The sequence below is a fragment of the Lepidochelys olivacea genome, assembly GCF_965140295.1.
Source record: "Lepidochelys olivacea isolate rLepOli2 genome assembly, chromosome: 1".
NCBI classification, from domain to species: Eukaryota; Metazoa; Chordata; order Testudines; family Cheloniidae; genus Lepidochelys; species Lepidochelys olivacea.
In genome coordinates this window covers 288,365,371-288,392,575 of record NC_140411.1, presented here as the reverse complement: position 1 = coordinate 288,392,575, position 27,205 = coordinate 288,365,371, and the positions used below count along the sequence as shown (strand labels likewise).

The 27,205-nt window shown below is 39.9% G+C and overlaps 1 protein-coding gene across 3 annotated transcripts in view; it reads left to right on the top strand.

The window, feature by feature from the left end:
* Positions 1 to 27,205, top strand: part of FRS2 (fibroblast growth factor receptor substrate 2) — an 84,737-nt gene that overhangs the window by 43,967 nt on the left and 13,565 nt on the right. For 2 of the 3 annotated variants that reach the window (XM_084633362.1, XM_084633364.1), the window contains exons 2-5: positions 19,756 to 19,856; positions 22,263 to 22,354; positions 23,766 to 23,952; positions 26,902 to 27,060. In XM_084633362.1, coding sequence (XP_084489488.1) covers positions 22,289 to 22,354; positions 23,766 to 23,952; positions 26,902 to 27,060 — 412 coding nt within the window. In that variant the 5' untranslated portion in view covers positions 19,756 to 19,856; positions 22,263 to 22,288. Of the gene's footprint in view, positions 1 to 563; positions 642 to 19,755; positions 19,857 to 22,262; positions 22,355 to 23,765; positions 23,953 to 26,901; positions 27,061 to 27,205 lie in introns of all 3 variants that reach the window. The other variant, XM_084633363.1, reaches the window with a different exon arrangement.

The following is a 27,205-nucleotide window of genomic DNA, read 5'->3' as shown; positions in this document are numbered from 1 at the left end:
TTTAGATTTCCTGCTTCATATATAGGATTTATTTTAATTATTTCTATTTTTATCCCATTTAATTTTTATGATTTGTATTGTGGTACCATCCAAAAACTGCATTCAGGATCAGGGTCTCACTGTGCTAGGTGCTTTACAAACACAGGACTCCAATCTGCAAGTAGTTATTTCCCCAGTCCTGTACTGAGGAAGTAAATGGGGACTCCACATGTGGTCTCTGGGTGGATAAATGTGAGTAGCTGTAGGGTCCTGTGTCCAGTTCTGGTGTCTACATTTTAAAAAGGATCTGAAAAATAGAAGGTGCATAAAAGAGCCATACAAATTATTTGGGGGCTGGGCTTTACAGTGAGACACTTTATATATAGTCTTTTTTTATGAGTTTTTAAGTCTTGACCCGTCTTAGTATTTGTCTTGCCATTTTCTACTTTTATATTTAATCTTATCCTTATCTAGCTGTTCGAAGTATATCCTTTTTAATGTAATCCTTGTCTTTTACTATTGCATATTTTACCCAAGTCATTTCTATTTTTAAATTTTGTTTTGAACTCTTGCCTGTTTTCAAGGTGGATGACAGATGAATGATGGAAAGTTTGTTGCTGCTGAAGGTGTTTGAATTGCTGCTGAACTTGATAGAATGCAAGGTAAATCAGAAGAGTAGATTAATAAAGTCCAGAATCAAGGTGCTGTGCCACTGGGGAAGCCGTGGCCTTTGAAAATTGTCCTGTAGTATATTGCCTATGTTGTACTGAAGTATGATGGAATAAATGAGTGAGTGCTGTCATCTGAGGACTTTAATAGAAACTCTGTGTATTGAAGTAAAATTTTAAACAAATAGACTGGTGAAGATTGAAAATTGTGTTTAACATAGAGGAACTTCTGCGTTGCTATTGAATAGAAAAATTCATATCCAGTTCTCCTCTCAAATCCTTGGAATTCTGAAATGAAAAGAATGGTTACCTCTTTTACCACCTGAAGATATGCCAGAATGTATTTACCTTACTTGATGTATATATTCCCTGTGGTAGAATTAAGGGAGTAAATGTTACGCTTTGAGTGGAAAAAAGAATCATAAGAGAGATCTTATGAAAGAGATGTCATATATTTGATAAGTTCAGCTGTGCACAAATCTTGGTTTTTATTAATCCTGAAGTATTTTGAGATTAATCTTAAATTTTGTCATCAATGGCCAGTTCGCCACACACTCCTATACCAACCCCTTGAGACCCTCTTCCCCCCCCCCCCCCTTTTTTTTTTTTTTTTACAAGAATACAAGAGCACAAAGGCATCTTCCGAGTGATTGCCCTTGCATGGGTTAAGTATGTGTTTGTAAATGGTCGTTAGTCAGGAATAGTTACGGAACAAAAATGTAGATAGCTTCTTGCAGGTTACTAAAATCATTATTTTCAGCTTTGAGAAAAATGCTTTGGGTGTTTGCAGCTTTACAATTTAATATACTGGCACATCAAGATTTTCAGTTTATTTTTACAGTAGGATCTTCAGAGATCTTTCCTTACAGCTTAGTCTGTTCTCTTTCCTTCCCTCCCCCAAATATTTTCTCAAACTGTGTTTTATGTACTATGACACTTACTTTGATTAACAATGTTTGAAAAATACATAGGAAATAACTCCTCAGGTTTTTTTTAGCTCAAACAGATTAAAATGCTGCACAAATCTCTGGAACTGAACAAAAGTGCTAATCAAGTTTCAAAATTTTAAATCAACCCCTGTGATTAGTAGTTTGGGAATTAAGAGGACAAGCTCTTCCGAATTTGAGGGAACAACCATTTTCGTTGCCAACTAGGGCTGACTCTAAATGGACCAGCTGTCCATATTAGGAGCAGAGGGTTGCTAAGGTTACAGTGGCTGTTTGAAGAAGAATGCAGCTGAGACGGCAAGTTCTTGATGTGTGAGCTGAGGGAAGGAATTTAGTGTGATCATGCATCAGCCCTCCTAATCACATGTTCAAAAAGTGCTGTGTGGGCGGTATGTAGAAACTACAATTCTGTGTGCTGGCACTTGTGTGTGGTTACAATAATTTTGTTTTTCTAGGAGTCAGATTCATTGTAGTTTTATCATAAAAATGTCATGGTTTTGTTTTGGGCAAGGGGTAGAGAGAAAAGCAGTCTAAATTCAACATAATTTGAATAATTAGTCTGTGAATGTATTTAATTTAATTATAAAAAAAATTCTTATACTTAAACACTTATCATAGACAAATATATAAAATACACTTTTTTTAATACCTTCAGCTCCACCATTCAGGATTGTAGATTTTATTCACCTTTCATATTCAGGCCACAGCTCCAATCAAAACAATTTTCCAGTACCGTTACTTCCCACTTGCATCTCCTTCGCTGTAGTTTTTGGTCTGTTTTAGTTTGATATTGGTAACACTGCTTTTTTCCCCTCAAGTACTTGTTCTCTTTTTGTTATGACTGATGCCAGATAGATGAAAGTGCAGGATTATGCTCAGTGACCCAACTCAGCTTTCTTAACTGTTAAAATGCCCCTACTGTATCTCAAGTAGACAAAATGGGAAGCTAGTTGCTGTTAGATCTTCATGTGCTGGAGAATGCAAGGCAAGGACTCAGCAAGACATCTTGAAGAAACAGTTAATTTGAAGAAAGGCTGCATACGTGGGGATGTATGGGAAAGAACATCATGACCCTTCTGAATCTTCTTTCAAGGGTTTCTGTCTTTTTAAACTACTCTGTTTCCATGGGAGAAGTTTCCTCCTCTGAAACCTGTTACTTTTTCTCTGTTCTATTTCCAGACTCCTAGTGAATTTTCCAGTCTGGGCTAATAAGCGCAAATCTGGTTTTTCCTCATTAATTCTTAAGAAGTTCACCCCTGTGGGCCAGCTCCAAGAGGCTTGCCTGCACAGCCAGCAATTACTGGTTTGAAGCAAAATTTTGATACAGAAGAGATGTTGCATGTGATGCCTTATCCCAAGATAACCTCATAGCAGCAACACATGCTCTCATGACCGTGAACTCAATTGCAGTCCCCTTTACACAGGGCTTCTCCGGAGCTTGCAGCTTGTGCAGTATGTGACAGCACTTACCTATTTTCAGCATTTTACACCAGCCCTGCCGCCTTTATATTGCCCTAAAGTGGTGAATGGACTCTAAATCGATACTGTTGTTTTTTCAGACTTCTACACCACAAATTGTAGAAAATAATCTAAAGAATTTGGCATCATTCTAGGACAGAGGTGGGCAAACTTTTTGGCCTGAGGGCCACATTGGGGTTGCAAAACTATATGGAGGGCTGGGTAGGGAAGACTTTGCCTCCCCAAACAGCCTGGCCACCCCCCCGCCCCAATCCAACCCACTCCCCCCCGTCTCCTGACTGCCTCTACCCCTATCCACGCCCCCGTCCCCAGTCTCCTGACAGGCCCTCGGGGACTCCCACGCCTATCCAACCGCCCCCTGTCCTCTGACTGCCCCAGAACCTCTGCCCCATCCAACCCCCCCCCCCACCCCCCCGCAACCTTCACATGCTGCTCAGAGCAGTAGGAGATCGCCGCCCAGCCGGAGCCAGCTGCGCTGCCCAGAGGAGTGGCGGGCCAGAGCGCTGGCAGCGTGACGAGCTGAGGCTACGGGGGAGGAGGGACAGCAGTGGCGGGGCTGGGAGCTCAAGGGCCGGGCAGGACGGGCCCGCGGGCCATAGTTTGCCCACCTCTGTTCTAGGAAGCCACTCTAGCCAGAAAAAAGACAAAGGTCAAAGTAAGAACTACTTAAGTCTAAATAGGATACTAGGCTTAATAGGATTTGCCACATCTGAGCAACCAATGGTCCTTCTTTTCTTTCACATTTTATTCTACCACAGTGTCTACTACTAAATTATTCAGCTGAAGCCTAGAGAAAGAATCTAGTGCCAACAAGTAAGATAGACATCAACTAAGTTCAGAGGGTTGATTGCATTGTCACCTTATCTTCTGGAGGGAATAAGGTGCTGCTTAAAGGCTGCTCCCTTTGTTTTACTCAATAGCATTTTTTTCTATATGGTAGGTTTCCCATCTGTTTCCGTCTATCCAATTGCTGACACTAACTTAGTGTCTGGAGGGCTTTCCAGTTCTATCTGAACATGCATCTGTGTTCTGTATAGGCCACCCAAAAACGTCCGCATTTAGAACACTAGTTTCTCGCCCAGAGAACTGAGTGGATTCCCATGCAGCCTATCTGCTGCATTATATAGCAGGAATCTGACATAATGTAGTCACACAGTACAACCCCTCATTTTGCAGACCTTCTTTGAGGTGTCAGTATTTCAGTGGAAACCCTGCGTTTCACTGAATATTGATAAATGCCACAGTGGAACAGTGATTTTGGTGGGAGTCAGGAAAATTACAAGATTTATTTTAAATTACATAGAAGCCTGGCTGTATTTTCTCCAGACACTACAGAGTTTGCACTTTTTTTCATTGGGCTGTTTTTGGTAAGAGGGTCCTTAAAGCACATGGACTCTGGGTATAAATCTGTCCCATCTAGGTTTCATAAAGTTGGGGTTCCAAGTAAAGACAATGTTAACCACTATCATAATAGTCAAACAAATAAAAAGCAAATAAGGCAATTAAAAGTTGCTGGAGGGAAAGGAATGAGAGAAATATAACAGATGTGGGGCCAACTATGATTGTTCTTTTCTAAGGGAGGAGATGACAACTTACACTATTTGCAGTCAGATAAAAATATTTTAGGCATTTAAAAAAAAAAGTGAAGTAAGTACTGGGTTGAATTTCAGGGTATAGTAGATTCCATACTCTGGAACCCTCCTCAGTAAAGGCATGTTTGTTTTACCAACCTGAGATGCAAAGATGGTTCACTGAAAGGCTATTGGTGTATGACTGCAGACACCTGTCAAAATGAGGCCTCCGCGTCTAATATAGCTTGGGCCTATAGCATTAAAAGTTTGAAAAACCAACATTGTCAGTTTATAGTCCATCCGTCAACTTAGGGCAATGTAAAGAAGGCAGGACTGGTGTAAAATACTGAAAATAAATGTGTGCTGTTGCATACTGAACAAACTGGAAGCTCTGGAGAAGCCCCATGGACAGGGAATTGCAACTGAGTTTATGGTCATGCGATCATGTGGTGCTGCTACAAGGCTACCCTGGGATAAAGAAAGATGTAGTCTGTGCAAATTGTGCAACTGTAAATTTGTTCCATGTATAATATGGCAACTGTTGTGGCAAACTGAATGTACCTTAAAAGGGGAATGTTTGAAATGCGGATTTCATAACTCATTAACTCAATCCTTTAAAAACACATTTTTTCCTTAGCTCTGTGAGAGGACCCAGTACTCAAGTATTTTTCATTAAGTATGTAGGTTGACTTATAAAATACACTCCTTATATGCTACTTAAGTATTTTTGCAACACAAAAGAATTTGGTGTTAAACAAGGTTCAGTAAAAGGGATGTAACTAAACAAATAGCAAGTAATCTTAATGACTAAAAAGTCTACGACAGTTGTGGATGAAAACAAGAGATGTCAAAACTGAAGGAAAATCAATTACAATGTAACTAACCTCTAGATAATTTAAAAAAAATCTTTTTTTTTAGGCATGACCTATTACATAATCCAAAGCCAAAACAAAAAACCTCTTGCTCTCAAATTTAATTACTGTGTTGTAGGAAGTCAGCTAGTGGTGATTTGAATCAGTAAATGTTGCTGTTAGTGATGTGAGATTCCATATTCTTGAGATCACAGCTAGTTTACTGTTAGAAAACTGATTTTAGAAGTATATGAGAAGCTCGTTAAGGTGGGACAACAGTGGGGATTTCACTCTCCGAAGCCAATCATCCAAGTACGGTAGAAGTGTATTCCTTGTCATCTTGGATGTGCTGCTACTACCATCAGATATCTTGTGAAAACTCTTAGGTTGTAGACAGACGGTAGTGATAGTGGTTGAACTGAAGAGATGTTCCAAACCTGCAGCCGAATCAGCACACAGCTGTGGCCCATGTGACGTCCTCAGAGCCATACAGGTAGTATTGGATGAGGCCCACAATGGTAAATTAATTGAGAACCACTGATGTATTCTGAGGGCTGGGTGAATCACTACTTGAAAATAAGCTTCCTGAAGGTTAAGAGCAGAAAACCAATTCTGCTTCCAAAGAGTTGATTATGGAAGCTAGTGTCAACATTCTGAATTTGAGCTGGTGAATTAATTCTAATTGTCTGAGGTCTAGGATAAGATGCACTCGCACGCACACCTTTTTCTTTTTTTTAATAGGGAAGTAGTGTGAATAGAATTCTTGAGTTGATACTTCTGTTGCTTTCTAGTTGAAATAAGGAATCCACTTTCTTCCCTCATTTTTTTTTCCCCATGTAAGGTTGGTTCTTGAAGGGGAATGGGGGAGGGGACTAAAAAGGGGGCAAGGACTATAATGTAATGTTTTCATGCATAAGATACCTACATTTAAGAATATTTTATGCAGGAATTGTTTGGCAGAGAGTAAGCCCTTTTTTCAACATACTGCTCTTTAAAAGAGTTCTACAAGAGGCAGTGTCCAAGCAGCAATAGGGTTGTCATTTTTAGAGCTATGCTAATTTGAGTTCTCAATAATAGAGTTAAATATTAAGTATTAAAAATGGTCCATTCTCGGGCCCCTCCACATCATTTTTCAAAGTGGGGTGTTCACCATCTCCATGACAACTAGAGCCTTTGCTCTAAGGCTGAGCTCCAGAGTTGTCTGCCTACAAGCTGCGTGCACATGAGATTATTGCAGAAGCTTCTGCAGGATTCTTAAAAGATTATCAACAAGTGTGTCTCAAATTCTTCAATGGCTCTGAGGCTTTTCCTCAAAAAGACTAAACTTAAAAAAAAAAAATTAGGTTGGCTTTCTGAGGAGGGTTTGGAGAACAGCACCTCGCCTTCTCACCCTCTCCAGAAATGGCAGACAGCAGGCCACAGGAATTCAGCTCCCAGCAAGCACGTGGGCAAGGCCATGTCAAGACAGTTGAGCAGACTGCATGGAAGCTTCTTTCATGGAGACCAGGCTAGAATCAGTGTCAAACTTGGGGGTAAGTTTTTCCCCTTCCCCAAAATATGGGATCCCTTTTCTTTTCTGCTTGTCCTGAAGGCTGAGAGTTTTCACTGGAGACTCCTGAATCTTGGGGTAAGGCATGGTCTCACCCCATGACAATCAGGAGGATGAAATTTCTGTTTCAAGCCAGTTAGTAGGTGTGGACTGTGAGATGGCTGAGAAGGCTACAAAGCATCTCCCCTTTCACACAAGCTATTTTACTTGCAAGGCCACAGCTGTCTCATTTCCTGTCGCCTCCCTGATACCAACGGGTCCCTTGTCTCCAGTGGCTTCAGCTCACACCTCATTCTGTGCAGTCGGTTCTTGCTTAGCTTGGACCCAGCAGCAAGGAGCACAGGGTAAAATGATTTGAATTCCCTCCTTGGGAGATGAGCCTGCTATATCTCCCCTTCTATCCTCCAGAATTCACACAGGAGGTCATAAAGTGGCTACTCTTTTTTCCTTGTAGAGAAATGAGGGATATATGCCTGCAGACTGTCCTTTCAATCTCTCTGGTAACGCACTTTCCCCCTCAGAGGGCTTCTCCCCACTTCTCTTGAAGGTTTGATCCAAGGTCTGGTGAAGAGTGTTTCTCACAATCAGATCTTAAAAGGAAACCGCAAAGTCGTAACACGTCTCATGAGTGTCCCATCTAGGTCTCTAGGAGAAATCTCTAAAGTTGAGGCTTTTGAGCAAGATGCTCAGACTGACTAAGCTTTCCATAGTTAAGCACAAATTGCACAGGGAGAGGATCTAACTTCACAAGTGCTTATGGATTTTTAGAAAATGAAACAAACAAAATAACTTGCAAAGTGGAAGAGCCATGTTGTTCATCCCCTTATTTGAGGGTGTGATTTTAAGATGGAGTGGCAATTCCCTACCTAAAGTCTTCATTAGTCTGCCTAAGGTTAAGCCTGTTGTGACTTTGTTAAAGGGCATAATCATACCAGTTGAAGAGAGTAATCTTGCTAAACCCACAGATGAGAATAAAATCACTCAGACTAAACTTGGATACAGTAGTCTCAGCCTGAGCGTCTGGGTGTAGTCTTATTGTGGAGGTCTATGCTTAACTGTTAGCAGCTTGTGAGCATGCAGGGGAAAAAGAAAAACAATCTATTCTAAACTAGATTTCTTTATTAGCTTTTTTAGGACTGATGCTTCACCTGATTCTGACTTGCTGTATGTAATGTTGTAGCCATGTTGGTCCCAGGATATTAGAGACACAAGGTAGGTGAGGTAATATCTTTTTATTGGTCTGAAGCTCTGTGTAAGCTCGAAATTTTGTCTCTCTCACCAACAGAAGTTGGTCCAATAAAAGAGATTACGTCATCCACCTTATGTCTTTAACTTGCTGAACATTCAAAGCTTCAAAGTTGTGTCCCGGGGGCAGCTATGGCTGCACTTGAAGAAACTGGAATTACAGGCTAAACTCTGATACCCTTCCAAATATCTTGTTGTAAGCATTTTGGGAGCATAGAAGCAAAGCAGACGCTGAGACTTTAGACAAGGGGTTAAGTCCTTGCCAGTGAGAGACACTTCAAATTACCTTATTTCAGCAGGTATTTCCTTTGAAGCCAATCCTCCTCCAGATTCCAGCATGGATATTACAAATTGGGAAGCGGTCGTTCTCTCTCGTGGACTTGGAAGACCAAGACTGGGATTCTCTGGAAAACCATCCAGCCTTCAAAGCTTCTTATTTTTTGGGTTTCCCAATTTTGGGAAGAACTCCCTCCCCTGAGCAGGGATGCGTCAGGGTGGGCCCTGATCTAGAAGTGAATCACCTCCAGAGAATAGGAGCTTGAGATAATCAGGGAAGGATATTCAGTAGAACTCACTTATTGTCCTAGGGAGAAGTTTATCCTTTACTCACAGTAAATTAAAATAAATCCGCACTATCAGCAAGAACTTTTATAGCATCAGAAGATGAAGCGTGCATTGTCCATCTCCCACACATTGAAACAATAAGAACCAGTTCTGTGAGAGATGAATATTTTGGAAGAAGTAAAAGATTCTTTGTGGTACAAATTTTAGATCTCTGGTTCCTCAAAGTCCAGAAGGAGATCATATATTCCAGTTAGAAATACTAAAATCCATCATTGCAGCATTTTCTTTCCAAGACTTTGGAATGTGAAAATAAAGCTCCCAGAGGTCTACTGAAGATGTGATTGGGGAGACTCACCCAGAGATACTTAGTCTCTGCTACAACAAAGTATTCCCTTTTTGGACTCGTAACGTCTACATGGATATTCACAATTCATCCCTTCCTTCAAGTGAAAGGGATACATGTTTACCCTTGTCTGGACAGCCTTCTTGTCATATTACACTGGACCCAGCAACCATTGCTAAAAAGCCATCAGAAACATGGCTTTGAGCAAACAGGTTTGAAGAGCCAATTACAGCCCTCATAAAACTCCAGCATCTAAGTTATTGTCCGGGACAATCTCTTTATTTGGGGGAGGCAGGAGGGAGAGAAAAGAAAATAGTGTCTTATTTGCCAAACATTAGCACATTTCTCATAGGAAAAATCTGACTCAGCTCCTGGGCTAGTTGGTCTTGTGCGTATGCCTGGCACAATTCTTGCTTTGCTTCCAGCCAGCAATTGCAGCAAAATAGTATATAAAGTTCTTGGTCCAGATCCAGTATTGGTATCTCAATGAACTCATTCTTAATATTATTTAACGGCTGCCTGATGTTGAGTCTGGAGGAACTTGTCATCTGCACAGATACCAGATCCCATGTAAAGGGAACATAGCTGGACCCCTCATTGACTTGGGAGAGGGATATAGCCCAGAGACGAGATATAGAGTATAACCTGTCTCGTTCTGTGAGCCGTCAAGCATACACCTGCATTTCCAGCATTTTTGATTCTTTGGAAACAGTCTGTATGTGCCTGCAAAGGCTGAAGATCTTCAGCCCTGCTGGGAGAAATATTCTTGCTTGTGCCCTTGGCAGAAACAAGCGTGTATGCTCGCTTGCTCTCCTTCCCTCCCACCATGGTTCTACACAAAGAAGGAAAGTTAGCATCTGAAGATGAACTTAGAACCAAAGGAATGCAGTTTACAACAGCTAGCCTTTCTGTGCCTCATGGGTCAGACTTAAAGCCTATTTGTGAATCCGTTTGCATCCAACTCCATTTGGAAAGCCAAGAGGTACCATGTGAGATGCACACTCACAAGCGGAGGCTGTGGTCCCCATATCTTTGAAAGTGGGCTAAAAGTCTCCTTTTTTTTTTGTTTTCTTCCTATCCCCAACTCCCTGCAGCCACTGAGGATCAAAATGGTAACACAGATTGTGAAGGAGCAGACTACAGTGATTACACCTCATTAAGCCTCACGGCTTGGTTCTTAGACCTGACCCATTGGAACCTCGTCTCAGATCCCACCCCTGCCCTTCCCACCCAATACTGCAACAGGGACCCATCTTGAACAAATATCCAGTGCTGCCTAATCAGTCAGCTGGGAAACAGATAGGAAAGAATTACAGGTGCTCATTCTAAGAAGTTGATAAACATTCTCCTAGAGAGATAAGGTGGGTGAGGTAATATCTTTTATTGAATCAACTTCTGTTGGTGAAAGACACAAGCTTTCAAGCTACACAGAATTCAAGTCACATTCTGGGGTGCAGTCCAGCCCAGTGAGGAGTTGTCACTGTCTGCCCTGTTAGTGCCTCAAAATGCCTTCCTGCTTCTCAGCTCCTCAGAGCTAAGATCAAGCATAGGTAGTCTCTTGGCTTATCAAAGGCTGTGATCAAGCATCTTGATGTTTTTAGGCTTTTGGCCCTGAGATGAAAAACCTTGTCTGTGTCTCTTGGACCGTGAAGTACAAACATTATCTCCTAAACTAATATCTGTTCTTATCAGTTTAATGTCTGCTGTAGCTCTCTTGACAGGGTGTTTCCAGCCAGCATACAAGCATGCACTGAGTAGCTGTGTTAAGGAACTCTGGTTCAGCGCTCTGATTCCAGTAGCCTGCTTGTTATACCACTGCCACTCTCTGGCTTCCATCAGCCTTGGTTACACCTGGGAAGATGACCTGAAGAAGAACTCTGTGTAGCTCAAAAGTTTCTTTTTCACCAACAAAAGTTAGCCCAATAAAAGATACTACCTCACCTACTTTGTCTCTCTAATGTCCTGGAACCAGTGTGGCTACAACAGCAGTGCAAAAAACCATTTTCCTAGCATCTCGGAGGAAATTCACAAATGATGTCTATGTATCACATGATGATTATATATTGGTGTTACAAGGGATACATATCAGGGAAGGTCAGATGATGCAAAGGACACAGTGGTTTTTTTTGCAAGACACCCTGACCATGGATGTCAAGGGCAACACTTTTTTGTTTTAGAACAGTGGTCCCCAAACTTTTCATGGTTGCCCCCCTGACTCCTGTTGCCCCCCCAAGCTGAGGCCACTTCTCCCGGGGAGGGAGGGGGGGAGGAGAGAAGGGCACAGACAAGGGTAAGGGGAGCCCCGGCTGGGGTCAGGAGCGGAGCCAGGATTGGGGAACTGTGGTGGTCGGAGACCAGGACTGGAGCAGAGCTGGGGATAAAGAGGGGCTGGGTGGCACTCCCTCCCTGCCCCCCATGGGGGCTGGCCCTAGGCCTCACTGTGATCCCTGAATGTTCCTCCATGCCCTTCTAGGGGGGTGAGCCCCACAGTTTGGGGACCACTGTTTTAGAAAGACAAGTCAGTTTCTGTTGGTATATCGCACTGTAAGAAATGCATAAGAATTTCTCATTATTGCCATGTAATAGATTCCTGACAGTTGCCACTCTTATCAGTCCTCTGGCAATATGCAGGTTCTTGGCATGATCTTGATCTATGTCCTACAAGTTCGAATAGAACTACCTTTCAGTCTTGCAGGTGCTTTTCCCTTCTCACTGAAAGTATCTTGCTTATTCACCACTTTCTTGTCAAACAGTGTTTGTTTTTGGCAGGCTCTCGATGAAACCTGACTTATACTTTCTCTCAAACATGGTAGTTCTGTGAATTAGCCAGCCCTCCATCCCCAAGGTGACTACAATCTTTCTTATATAATAGGAAGTTTTATGTTGCCCTTCTGGTTGAATCCAGACATCCTAGGGAAGTAGAAATGCATAAGTTAGACATGAACAGAGCCTACAGGTAAAGATATTCATAGCAGAGACATTCAAAGCTCTTCTCCTTTTGTTTCTATGCACTCTGTGAAAAGAGCAGTGACTTTTTTTTGTGGATGGAAATCTTAAAAGGAAATCTGTAAGGCTACTAAAGGGTTTTCCATCTGCTTTTTCAGACACTAGACTTGACATCCTGAAGCATTTGGTAGCTGTAGCTCACAAAAGCTTGTGCTCAAATAAGTTTGTCTCTAAGGTGCCACAAGTACTCCTTTTCTTTTTGTGGATAGACTAACACAGCTTCTACTCTGAAACCAAGGATTACTGGGGTACCCTGTTCTGTAAATTCCTTTTCAGTTCTACAGGAGAAAATGGAATCCTCCCTCCCTAGGGATGATTTACTGCTTCCCACTATGAAGACTGCAACATGGAGGGGTCTGAAAGGGAAAATTCTGTTTTATCCATGAATTTTCATTTGAGGAACCTCCATGTTGCAGTCTGACCCTCCCTCAGAGAATTGATTAATGTCCAATTCTCCTTCCCTTCCCCCCACCACACACGCTTCTTTTTTAAGAAGTTTGAAACAGATGAGGGTATTCTTCCAGGAAACTCCTAAATTTCTTGTAAAGGCTCTGCTGCAAATGGTTTGTGTTGACTAGCACTTAGAAACTTTTATACAGCTTCCAAAGCTGGAAAAAAAAAATCTCCAGAATGATCATTAGTTCTTCCTGAGGTGTGCCGAAGCCCACGCTCCCGAAAGAGATTTAGTATGCTTCCCCTTGCCATAGAGATGGGGACTGCCCTACTACGAAGACTAGCTGACATGGAGGTTTCTAAAAAGAAAACTCACAGGTAAGACAGAATTTTCCCTTTCCAGTGAAGGGACTTGAAATACTGTACACTAAATTTGAAGTCTGAACAGGTTGCAGACTCAAAAGCTTGTTTGTTTTTTTTCTTGTTTCAAGAATTTAGAAAAAATAATCAGTCACTTTTTTGTTTTTTCCCTTTTGTAATTTGGTGCTGGTGTTACCACTGGTATTTTCAGCAGAATGCTTCCGTTAAATAATTGACAAGTGTTTTTTTTTTTTTTTCCCCCACATAGTTTCCCAGGATTTTTAAATGATTTCCAGTTTTAAAAATCAAGTTATGATTTTACCAAGAAGAACCTGAGAGCAGAAAATATGTTTAGTCATCTGCTTTGTGATGGTGCTACAGTCTCATACTTAATTTAACCTGAAAAGTGAGCAAACCAGACACTTAATAAAAATGTGATTTAAATGGCAGAGATTACTCTGTAGCTAAAAGCAGTTTTGTAAAGTGAGTTTGAAAATTATTTGAGGGATTGTTGTATTTCAGTTTAAGTAGAAGTAACTGTCCAGCAGGCCGTGACTTGAATTCACTGCCCAGAGGGGATGCCATGAAATAGAATTCTTCCCAGGTTCAATCCACATCACAAACATAACACGTTTTTCCAGTTATTCAACTTTCCTCCTTCAAAATCTCAAGGATTTATCCTGAAGCTTCAAATTAAACTAATTTCCAAATTTTTTGTTTAATGAGCTGGCCCTAGAATTAAACTATGGCATTTAAGTGGGGGACAAACAGAAATTGGACTTACTGAGGATGAAACCTTTAATGTTTCTGCTATTTTAAGAATGTCTTCATAAAGTTCCAAATTGACTATAGTCCTTTTTCTTGGTTTGACAGCAGGCAGTTGTGAAAACCCAGTTAGGTATTTCTGAAGCCTTTGACCATGGTAGTACTACTGCAACTGAAAAGTCTTAATTGTAACATTCAGAGAGTGCTTGTAAGCTTTTTTTTGGTATTGCGCATTAAATATTTGCTTTCAACTCTGGTACAAATGTATTATATTAAATTCATTGTTGGCTAACTAGTTTAGAGTTTAGACAGACCATGACTTTCATTTTACTGTTTTAATATGATACTTATTTTGAGAAATAATATTTAGGAATGGGAAGAATTAAAACTGAGGATTTGATCCTTGTTCTGTTACATTTGTATTTTCTTGGATTTTAGTACCCAGGTATCCCAGCATTAGTTCTATTATTAAAACATGTACTGTAATGTAAATTAGTGATCTCAAAAACATTCTGTTTATCCAGTATCTTAAATTAACTGTTAAAGAAATGTACATAGTGGAAAAAATAGTTTGTTAGCTTCATTCTCTTCACTCTTTGGTCACAAATTTGTGGCCCTAATGGAGATCCTAAGTTTAAAAACCAGCAAACAAAAAACCTCACACATCACACACAGCTTTAAGCTAAAGATGAATTAATGCATCTCAGGAACAATGGAATAACTCTAGCTACTCTGTTTTTTGGTGCTAGATAAGTTAATGTTCAAAACCACTTTAATTTCACTATCCTTTATCTTCTCTACCTTTTTAAAATCAAATACATATGATATGTAATGTTAGAATTTAGGGTAAGCATTAAAATAAAAACACAACAGTTCTGTGTTCTAGTTTCAGGACTCAGGGCTAAGCCCCTTCTTAAAGAAGAAAAATATAAATTAGAAAGCTAGATTTTGTGTGTGTGTGTGTATACATACATGTGTATACATGCATGTTTGCCCTTTAATTTTAAGGTTAAAAAGTAGACGTGGTCTGCCAAATTGTTGCATTTAGAATGCTCTAGGTGAAAATGATGGATGTAAGTATATTTAGCTTTTAGCTGTGGTCAGCCGTTCTCATGACTGAATACAAAATCTACCGGCGGGAACGGTTTAAAAAAAAAAATAAAATAAAAAAAAAAAGGCTAGACTTCCTTGAGGTAAAAGAATGTGCTAGAGAAGGAAAGGTATCTTTCAATGTCTTTTGACTGAAATAATATTTTATAGATGTTTTGAAATGCAAGAACTTAAAATTGAGTTATTGGGCAAAGTGTGTATGATCACAGGACTACTCATTGCTCAGTCAGAACTGGAAGCTAAGAGCAAATGGACCTAGCCATGTTGTAGCTATTGGATTTGAAGAGCCATACTCTCCTTAACTAACTCCCAGATGATGGGAGAGCTTGCAAAGGGTGAGGGCTAGAGAAAGAAGGCTCCTTTTCTTTCCCTTCCCACACTAATCACTTTATTTTGTTTTTAACTTACTTCCTCCCCTCTCCCCAAAATTAACAGGTTGCAAAGTCAAGCAATCAAAAATTAGGAATTGCCAGATTTAAGGTCGCCTATTCAACTTTAACTCTGCCCCGTTGTGCATCGAATAAGGTGGAGGTCTTGTGCAAAAATTTGATTGTGTAATTTAAAACTGTATCATAATGCATGGATGCAAGGGGCAGGATGAAATTATATCAAGACTGGAAGATGAGACTCATGGAGGGCAAAGGTAGTGAAGTTTATATAGTCTAGTAAAGAAGATTGTGAGGAGGACATGAGTTTACAAATCACTAAGTTACAGTAAAAGCTAGAGTAGGCAAACTTCAGGTTGGGTGTTAGGCCGTTGTCCCTGAAAGAGCACTTTGCCTGGAAATTTAGTGCAATTATAGAAATAATTTATACATCCTCACTTGCTGCAAGGCTTTGACATTGACTACCACATGTCTTTGAGGCAACAACATAGCCATGTTAACCGTGTTTGCACTCTATAAATTCCTTTCCGTGTATTTGTGTGTCTACACACACCTAAATGTACAGCATATGACCAATGGTCATCCTACATCTATGCACAAGTCAAATTTGATTGAAGTTCAGCAAAGCTTGTGCAGTTTTGTATGTGATTGTAGTGTCTTAAATGTGATCACAAGTTTTTGTTATAGCCTAATGAAAAACATAGGCAGCGTTATGATAGTCTGGTTTTGAAAGTCCAATGTAGCTACTTTACTTTTTAATCTATATAATTTAAAGATGGGTTATCCATACTATCCCTAATTATTAACTTGTATTACCTTGTCACCCAGGAGCCTTGCCATGGATCAGGACCCTGTTGTGGTAGGCACTGTAAAAATACAGGACAAAATGATAGTCCCTGCCCCTAAGAGTTTACAATCTAAGTATAAGACAGCAGATGTCTAAAGATATATAAATGAATACAAGGGAACAATGACAGAGCATTGGTCAGCTTGATAAACAGTGCTATCACCAGCCTCATCATTGTCAAGTATTTGTAGGCATCACATCAAAGGAGGTAGCTGAAGGTAGTTAAAGGGGTAGCTTTACAGATGTTCCCAGGGGGTACCTCCCAAGAGTGAAGGACAACATGGGAGAAAGCACAAAGGTGCTTGTTTGAAAACAGGTGAGCAGTGGAAGTTGGCATCATGGCCCGACTGAAGGTGGGAGTCAACCTTTCAGTATTCAGAGTAGCAGCCGTGTTAGTCTGTATTCGCAAAAAGAAAAGGAGTACTTGTGGCACCTTAGAGACTAACAAATGTATTTGAGCATAAGCTTTCGTGAGCTACAGCTCACTTAATCGGATGCATTCAGTGGAAAATACAGTGGGGAGATTTATATACATAGAGAACATGAAACAATGGGTGTTATCATACACACTGTAACCAGAGTGATCACTTACGGTGAGCTATTACCAGCAGGAGAGCGAGGGGGGGGGACCTTTTGTAGTGATAGTCCAGGTGGGCCATTTCCAGCAGTTGACAAGAACGTCTGAGGAACAGTGGGGAGTGGTGGTGGGGGGGGGGGGAGATAAACATAGGGAAATTGTTTTAATTTGTGTAATGACCCATCCACTCCCAGTCTCTATTCAAGCCTAAATTAATTGTATCCAGTTTGCAAATTAATTCCAATTCAGCAGTCTCTTGTTGGAGTCTGTTTTTGAAGTTTTTTTGTTGAAGTATTGCACTTTGAGGTCTGTAATCAAGTGACCAGAGAGATTGAAATGTTCTCCAACTGGTTTTTGAATGTTATAATTCTTGACATCTGATTTGTGTCCATTTATTCTTTTACGTAGAAACTGTCTAGTTTGACCAATGTACATGGCAGAGGGGCATTGCTGGCACGTGGTGGCGTATATCACATTGGTAGATGTGCAGGTGAACGAGCCTCTGATAGTGTGGCTGATGTTATTAGGCCCTATGATGGTGTCCCCTGAGTAGATATGTGGACACAGTTGGCAACGGGCTTTGTTGCAAGGATAGGTTCCTGGGTTAGTGGTTCTGTTGTGTGGTGTGTGGTTGCTTGTGAGTATTTGCTTCAGGTTGGGGGGCTGTCTGTAAGCAAGGACTGGCCTGTCTCCCAAGATCTGTGAGAGTGATGGGTCGTCGTCCAGGATAGGTTGTAGATCCTTGATGGTGTGTTGGAGAGGTTTTAGTTGGGGGCTGAAGGTGATGGCTAGTGGCGTTCTGTTATTTTCTTTGTTGGGCCTGTCCTGTAGTAGGTGACTTCTGGGTACTCTTCTGGCTTTGTCAATCTGTTTCTTCACTTCAGCAGGTGGGTATTGTAGTTGTAAGAATGCTTGATAGAGATCTTGTGAGTGTTTGCCTCTGTCTGAGGGGTTGGAGCAAATGCGGTTGTATTGTAGAGCTTGGCTGTAGATAATGGATCGTGTGGTGTGGTCTGGACGAATGCTGGAGGCATGTAGGTAGGAATAGCAGTCAGTAGGTTTCCGGTATAGGGTGGTGTTTGTGACCATCGTTTATTAGCACCATAGTGTCCAGGAAGTGGATCTCTTATGTGGATTGGTCCAAGCTGAGGTTGATGGTGGGATGGAAATTGTTGAAATCATGGTGGAATTCCTCAAGGGCTTCTTTTCCATGGGTCCAGATGATGAAGATGTCATCAATGTAGCGCAAGTAGAGTAGGGGCATTAGGGGACGAGAGCTGAGGAAGCGTTGTTCTAAGTCAGCCATAAAAATGTTGGCATACTGTGGGGCCATGCAGGTACCCATAGCAGTGCTGCTGATTTGAAGGTATACATTGTCCCCAAATGTGAAATAGTTATGGGTTAGGACAAAGTCACAAAGTTCAGCCACCAGGTTTGCCGTGACATTATCGAGGATACTGATGGCTTGTAGTCCATCTTTGTGTGGAATGTTGGTGTAGAGGGCTTCTACATATATAGTGGCCAGGATGGTGTTTTCAGGAAGATCACTGATGGATTGTAGTTTCCTCAGGAAGTCAGTGGTGTCTCGAAGATAGCTGGAAGTGCTGGTAGCATAGGGCCTGAGGAGGGAGTCTACATAGCCAGACAATCCTGCTGTCAAGGTGCCAATGCCTGGGATGATGGGGCATCCAGGATTTCCAGGTTTATGGATCTTGGGTAGCAGATAGAATACCCCAGGTCGGGGTTCCAGGGGTGTGTCTGTGCAGATTTGTTCTTGTGCTTTTTCAGGGAGTTTCTTGAGCAAATGCTGTAGTTTCCTTTGGTAACCCTCAGTGGGATCAGACTTCAAAAACAGACTCCAACGAGAGACTGCTGAATTGGAATTAATTTGCAAACTGGATACAATTAACTTAGGCTTGAATAGAGACCGGGAGTGGATGGGTCATTATACAAAGTAAAACTATTTCCCCATGTTTATTCCCCGCCCCCACTCCACACTGTTCCTCAGACGTTCTTGTCAACTGCTGGAAATGGCCCACCTGGATTATCACTACAAAAGGTCCCCCCCTCGCTCTCCTGCTGGTAATAGCTCACCTTAAGTGATCATTCTGGTTACAGTGTGTATGGTAACACCCATTGTTTCATGTTCTCTTTGTATATAAATCTCACTGTATTTTCCACTGAATGCATCCGATTAGGTGAGCTGTAGCTCACAAAAGCTTATGCTCAAATAAATTTGTTAGTCTCTAAGATGCCACAAGTACTCCTAACATTTCAGTAGTAAGTGAAGGGCCTTGTAAGTGAAGACAAAAAGCTTATGTTGTGATAGAGAAGGAGAAGCCAGTGGAGGGTTGCAAAGAGGGTTGACATGCTAAGAATACCCATTGATACTATCCTACGCGTTCTGTAGGATATGGAATAAGAGACATATTGCTCCTCTGTGCAGCCTCCCCAATGTGTCTGCTATACCCTACATGTCTGTGTATCTGGTACTTCCCTTCTCTCAGGTAGGTGGGGTATCGGCAGAGAGTGGGCATAGTCCCCCATTGCAATGATTCTCAACCGTTCCAGACTATTGTACTCCTTTCTGGTCTCTGAATCCCAAACCCTGCTGCCTGGGGCTGAAGCATGTAGCTTAGCTTTGCGGGGCCCCCTGTGGCATGAGGCCCCAGGCAGTTTCCATACTTGTCACCCCCTAATGCCAGTTCTGCACTTTTAATCCCCTCAAAACCTCTCCCGTAACCCCCCTGGGGCTCATGACTCCCAGGCTGAAAAACACTGATCTAGATGAATTGACGTAACCCCTGGAAGACCTGTGCATACCCTCGTTGAGGACAACTGCTCCAGTGTACCAGTATTAGCAGGTTTCTTCTCTCTGCAAGCAAGATGGGAACAGGAAATGTATTGTGATTCTGAGACCCTGGGGTCCACGACATAAGCACCATTGCACAAAGATTTGCCTCTTATACAAAACTATAGCAGTCTAGCCCTATACAGTGCCTCCAAAATATACTGTTGACTATGTATAAATGTACATTAATAGCAAGTTTTTGCTGAAGGAAAGTATGTATAAAGACAAGTTGTTCAACTTTTCCCCCCTCACTTATATTTTTAGTTCAAGTGGTTGCTAATGTGAGAAGACAACATGCCATTTTGAAGTATGACAGAAGTCCTGATGCTGCAGCAGAGGCTAGGAATATTAATGGCCAAATCTAGGTGAGTGAATTTAGTTAAGTTCCATCAGTTCTCAAAGTTCCATACTGTGGGCCTTTTAACCTCAATTCCACATTGTCTCTTAAACAGCTTTAAGTGCTCTGTGTCCTAAAACGTTAAGGAGGTAAAACCATAAACTCCTCTGACTATTGAATTATATTTCCCTTCTCCCTTTCTGTATCTCTGTTTCCTCTTCTTGGGGGGGTAGTGTTGAAATTTAAGTACCAGATCTCTTCACTTCATCTACAACTCCCTTTGCTCTATATCTGCTAGTCACTTTGCAGGTTGATTTTGTTGTCCTTCAAAATCGCTCGCACTGGCATCCCAGTTCTGCCGTTTACAGCTTTGATCAATGTAATTTTTACACCAAAGAAAGAAAGAGTGAGTGCATCACTGCTGCTTAGTTCTGTTATCAGTTTGTCAAAAAGGTTAAAGGAAGCCCTAAGACTGGGCATACGTAGCTACAGTATCTCTGTTTAAAGACTGACAAACACTTCCCCAATGTAACTGAAACAGCTCTGCATCCATCTGGAAGCGCTCTGTGGACCACAGAGCGAGAACTTCTGTTTTAAATGTGTTTATTTGTATTAACTTTAATATCTAGGTGCACTATAGCTACCTTTCATAATTGTTTTCAAGAGTACTTCCTCAAAATAAATGAGCAGGATCAATAGACTACAGGACCCCTGCTGCGCGCGCCCCCCCCCCTTTGTGTAAGGATCCATAGGCTGTCTCCACAGTGCCTGTGCTGGGGAAATTCTCCCTGAGCCAGAACTTGGGCTTTTAGAGCCTTTTGGCCCAGTGTGAAGAGTTTGGAGGGGGGTGAGGGTCTCACCACAAAACGTTTCCAAATGTCATGAGAATTCAATTCACAACTCACATGAGCTGGTTACTGCAAGTTTTACTTATGGCAGGATTCTCACAACTTTGTATTGAGAGAGGTTTTTTTCCCAGTCAAATTGTAAGAAAATAAAATTTTAAAAAGTGGAATGTTATCATTATTTTAATATTTTTATAATAGCTTGTGTGATTACTGCAAAATACTTCAGACATTTGTCATCTCAAGGAGAACTATTTGTGCATTTGGTTTTGTTGTGTCAATGAGATGTGTATATATAGGTTTCAGAGTAGCAGCCGTGTTAGTCTGTATTCGCAAAAAGAAAAGGAGGACTTGTGGCACCTTAGAGACTAACCAATTTATTTGAGCATAAGCTTTCAATGAAGTGAGCTGTAGCTCACGAAAGCTTATGCTCAAATAAATTGGTTAGTCTCTAAGGTGCCACAAGTCCTCCTTTTCTTTTTGTGTATATATAGTTAGTGGATGTTATTGGGGTGTATGAAAATTTAAATTAAATTCCTTTTAAAACTTAAAATTAATAGGTATATTTAAAAAATATATTTAAAATTGACAATCTAGCCTAAACTTACTAAAATGTATTAAATCATTTAATTAAAAAAAAATCAAGCAGTACATATTAGATGCTGACGTTTAAAAGATAGAACACTGACTTGGTGAAAGCCACTGATTAAGTACCTAGAACCAAAGTGTGTTGAAATGTGAAACCAACTCTTGATAGCAGTAGTCTCTTCTGCAGATAGAGAAAATATTTTCTTCAAATCAGTTTATTCCACTAGTTTTAGTTCAGTGACAGGTTCATTCAAAGTTAAGAAACTGGTTGGTAATCAAAAAAGCAGGAAAACTTGTTTTCCTCTTCCAATCTGTGAATAAAAATGAGATACGAGAGAGTGAGTTGACTAGTTTTAAAATCTTGAAAGACATGATGACCAGAAACTATCACTTCAATTCACTAACTCAGGTACTTATTTTGTTTAATAAATCAAATTTAAATACAAAATATGTTTTGGTAAACTTACTTTCTCCCTTAGATTTCTATCATATACAAGGTAGTTTTATTTAATTAAAAACAGAATTTTAAAATTATTTTATTAATTGAATTTCAATTTCCGTCCAAATACAACTTGACTCAAATCACGAGTAAAATATTAATCTAGTAAGTAAATTCATCATTAACTATTTTCTAACATAACAGAATGTAAAAATTAGTACTCTGAAATGTTAAGCTATATAATTGCTTAAATAAATACAAACAGATATAAGGTATACTCCTGATTAGCAACAAGTACCAAATTTAGTGTAAAGGTTATATTTAGTAGTTGCAAATGAACACGTTTTTAATGATTACATCAACCAGTAAGAATCATCCTTGGTTTTTTTGCATTTGTTCTTTTTGTTTTCCTAACAATGACCTTAATCAAGGTTTCCTGTTTGTTGATTTAAATCATGATTAAAATTGTTGATGTAAATGTCTTTGATTTAAATCAGTCTACCCTGGGTATTCTTGGGTTCCCTTCCCCCAAGTAAATTACCACTTCCTTTTTTGGCTCTAGAGATTACATGGTCTTCTAAAGAAGCCATGGGTAGCTGTTGTAGCTGTCCAGATAAAGAGACTGTCCCAGACAACCATCGAAACAAGTTTAAGGTAAGCAGTTGATTTTTTTGTGTTGCAATCTATTTTGTCATTCCCTTGCAAAATAGAATTCAGATATAAGAATTGGAATGAAGAAAGTGTTAGTAATGTTTATGAAAATCAAGCCATCAGAGACGTATCAGTTTGTATGGCTATGAATTCCTCTTTATCCCTAAGGATATATTAGGTCCAGTAAAAGGGATATTTTAAAAGGTCTGGTTTTCAGTAGTGATGGATATTCATAGACCTCTGATCTTCTGTAAGGTGAAAAGCCATGTGTCTTAGGCGGTGAATCTCCATTTAAACAGAAGGTCAGTATTATTGTAGCATTTTTCAGAAAACGTCTTTTATTTGAAGAAGAATAGTCCTTGTTGTCACACGCAAAGAATTCCTAGGAGTTTTAGACCTGGAAATACATGTGCTTAACCTTAACCACAAGTAGCCCCGTTGACTGCAATGGCCTCATTTTGCCCAGTTACACAAGATTGATATTTGATTTTCTGTCCCTGTCTGTCTCACCAAGATCCTAGAAGAATGAGGGCAAGTGGCTGTGCTTTCCATCATGAACAATGACTCTTGCAGACAACTTAAGGGGATGCTGTTATCTTAAATACCACATTAATGTCTGGACTTTTTTACATAGTTTTGTTACAAATAACACCTAATAACCGAAAGATCAGAGACTTTATTTCTGTTTTTCAATTTGTGCTTCAACAGCATTTTGTTTGGTGGTCAGTTTCTCTTTTCCCCCTATACAGTTAACTCCCTTGTTTGTGTGAGTCTTACTTAAAAACCGGGGAGAGAAAAAAAGAGACTATTTTTGCAAAACCACAGAAAATGTCAGGAGCCTCAGTGGCAGGTGAAACTATTTCTCCTTTTTTAAAATTGACTAGATTTCAATTTGACTATCTCTTTTTAAGAAGAAAATTAATTATAACCAGTCTTTCTATTGAGTAAGGAGTGGTTGGGACAAAAGGCACTGAAATAGGGGCTGTTACAGTGTGAATAAATGTGGCGATTGTCCAAGTTCTATCAGGGATAAAGAGGATGTGGTGACTGTTTGTTTTAATGCACATATTACATATAAAAAATACAGACTCTTAGATTTATTGGACTTACCTTCAAACTTCTGTAGTGTTGAGGTAACAAGTCACATTAATGATTTGCGCCCTTTGATACACACTGCTTTAAACATACACTTTTTTTAAAAAAAGAGGCAAATACTCTCATCTAGAGAATTAACACTTCCTGACTTGCTCTTATACAAAAATGTTTTGTTTTCAAAAATAGTTAAACCTGTAATGTTTTGTATCTCACCAGGAGCTATAAACTCTTTTCAAATTTGTATTTGATGGGTCAGATGCTTTATGTTACTGAAATGTCCAAGAAGCTTATATAATGGTATAAAACTCTTATTTTAAAGGTCATTAATGTAGATGATGATGGTAATGAACTGGGTTCTGGCGTAATGGAACTTACAGATACAGAACTAATTTTATACACCCGTAAACGGGATTCCGTAAAATGGCACTACCTCTGTCTCCGTCGCTACGGCTATGATTCAAATCTCTTTTCTTTTGAAAGTGGTCGAAGATGTCAAACTGGACAAGGTAGGTAGCATCTATATGTTTGTATATATAAGTATTTTAGCAACCTGTTCCACAAGTCTTTAAATGAAATACAATTCACTCAGTTTTTTCTTCCTGAGAGCAAGAGTGGAAAGAGTGGGCTTTTTCTCCTTGAATGTAGGCATCACAAAAAACCTTATAAGTAGCCCTTTGGGGAACAGTTCTAGTTAAATGGCCAGCATTTTAAATAGGGTGGGCCTGATTGCTCTGGAGCAGTTTGTCTGCACTATATGAAAGAAGATCTGGGAGACTTCTAGTTTCTGAAATCACCAAAGACGTGGAATACTTTGTACTTCTTTGCAGTGACATCACTAATCAGTTTAAGAGCTGATTTAATGGGTTTTGTAGAGGGTTGAATCCAACTCTCCTGGCTCGAAGTGTTGACTTTCCTGATGTTTCTCCTTTTGGGGAAGGAGAAATGTAAAAATGAAGATTTCAGAGAAGCCTTTCTGAAAACTAACAGATTATTTTAGCTGAATTCATCACTACACCTGTTATGAGGGCAGCAAATGGGGGGGGGGGGTATAATAAACCTAAGCACTTGCAGGATCAGGTCTGTCTGCCTTGTTTATTTTTAAACATAGTATTTAAAACACATACTTGCATTTTCTATCCTTCTCCCTAAAAAAAAAAAAAATCACAAATGTTTGTTTATAAAAGCCAAAACATCAGTGAAATCATCCTGTTTCCTAAATTCTGTTTTTATTTTAAATATGAAGCACTTAATTTCAGCACATTTGAGAAGAATGAGGGATAGGTGGCTCCTACTTTTCCGTTCCCTTAATCCTGAGCTGACTGGGGAGTCAAAATGGCTCCCAGTTGATGGGCCAAACAGCTACACTAAATTACACCCACTGCAGCAGTCCCTATGCGACAACTGCACTGGCCAAGGAACAGGTGAAGTACCATGTGCTCCATGACACCCTTTCTATGCTTCCCTACCCCTGATGCACCACCTTCATGAAGATATTGGGTGGTGGCTACCCCATCTCCGACATTCAAGAATTCCTCTGTGTCAAGGGTAATCTATGGCTGCCTGATCATTGCAGATTCCTGCAGCACAGTGCAGCCAGACTGGGGCTGGAGATCTGGCTTGAAGTGTTGATTAACTTAACCTTTTAAAAAGCAACCACTATTTAAAGCAGGTGAGAGTAGTTAGTCACCCATTTTTATCATTTTGTTAGGTTAAGTTGCATTCTTAACTGCCGTTAACATTGTTTACTCACTATTTTTTTTATTATGAGGCTCGTAAAAAAACAAAACAAAACAAAAAAACCACCACAACTCCATACTCCTGAGCGACGTAGTTATACCGAATGAACTCCTGCTGCAGACAGCACTATGTCGATGGGAGGTCGTCTTCTGTCAACATAGCTGCAGCCTCTTAGGGAGTTGGAGTACCGATGCTGACAGAAGTTCTCCAGTCAGCACAGGTAGCATCTTCACTTAAGTGCTATAGCAGCACAGCTGCATCAGTACAGCTGCACTGCTATATGTGTAGACAAGAACCAGATTATTTGTTGTCTTTCTAAACTTGAAGCCCACTTCAGAACTTCACTGACCATGCAACATTGTTTCTGTGTCGGTAAACTGGGTATAGTAGTACATGTTATGAAAAAACCCATGGCATCCTAGCTAACTTGAGTGGGGGGAAGGGAGTTGCTTTTTCATAGTATGGCTTTTAATATGAAAATATTTGAGAAATTGCTGCAGTAAGAAGTCTTGATTTTTGTTTTTCTTTTTCTATATATGCAATTTAATTGCACCTCATGTTCCGAAGTACTAACAATTTGGGAACAGAACATGTTTTATTCTTCCTTTTTAATAGAAGGGCAAATTTGAATTTCTCAAGCGTACACTGTTATTTTCTGAAGTATATCAAGCAAAATGTCAAATTTTTGGAGAGGTTTCACAGAAATTGTTTAGACCTAGAGTACTGCACATCTTGTAAGCTTCTACCTTTGGAGCATTTTTTTAGTGATTAACGCCAAAATATAGTCAATATGTTAGATTGCTCTTTGTTCCATGGTATTCAAATCAATCAAAAGTTTGTAGATAACAAGAAGTGAATGTCATGATTGATTGCATTGTCAAAATGTAGTAGGATATAGGTATCTTAAAATAAAGATACTTTTTAGATGTATCCAGTCTTCTTAAAAAAACAAAACCACATACACACTCTTCTTTTAACAAGAATATGTCAACTTTAAATTAATGCTTTCAATGGAAAGAATAACCAAAGCTGCGACTTCACTGCTTGTCTCTTTGCTTGGGATGGTAAGTTGGGCTCCCTCTACTGTTCAAAGACAAAGTGGCACAATACTTGGGCAATATACATAGTATTGATGCCAACTTTGTATTTCGTGTCTATCCCTAAGGCAGGAAAAAAATGGTTTGTTGCTGTTTATTTCACACAATCTGTCTTCTAGCCCTTCATTTTAACCTTCTTTAAGAACGTGGACTTTTACCCTGTGTCAAAACCCTTCTTCCCTGTTGTGCAGGTATTTTATTTTTTATGGTAACTCAGTATAAACCTGATAAACACATAACCTTGCAGCACCAAAGTTCTATTCTTTTTACAGGTCTACTTATTAGATTATTCATTTTAAAACTTCGCTGTTTCATGAAGTGTTTTTCCTCATTTACCCAGAAATTTTAACAGATTTTCTCTTATTGGGTCTGTTTTATTTTCCAGTCTGTCCTTTGGTGCATTGGAAGCTTATTCATTTATCAGGTACTAATTTAAAAGGGCCTCACTATATATTTTTGTTTCGGTTGGTGCACAAAAAAGATAATAGCTCAGTTCCTTTAACAGGTATTCGTTAAGTGGACTCCTGTTTAGTTACTTAAAAATTAATTACATAACTGTTTTTAGAAGCAGTTCTTGTTTTCACTTAAAGGGATCTAAAACAATTTGTTGTATGTTTATAGGAATCTTTGCCTTTAAGTGTGCTCGTGCAGAAGAATTATTTAATATGCTACAAGAGATCATGCAGAACAATAGCATAAATGTGGTAGAAGAACCAGTAGTAGAAAGGAATCATCATCAAACTGAGTTGGAAGTTCCAAGAACCCCTCGAACACCCACCAGTAAGCATGGTTCTGCTCTCAGAGTATAATTTCTGTGTGTAACGTGACACCTTGCTTTAAATTTGATTAGCTCTTCAGTTAGCAGCATGCAAGTAATCTAGTTAACGAATGAATACTGATTTAAATGCTATTGCCAGCTAAAGTG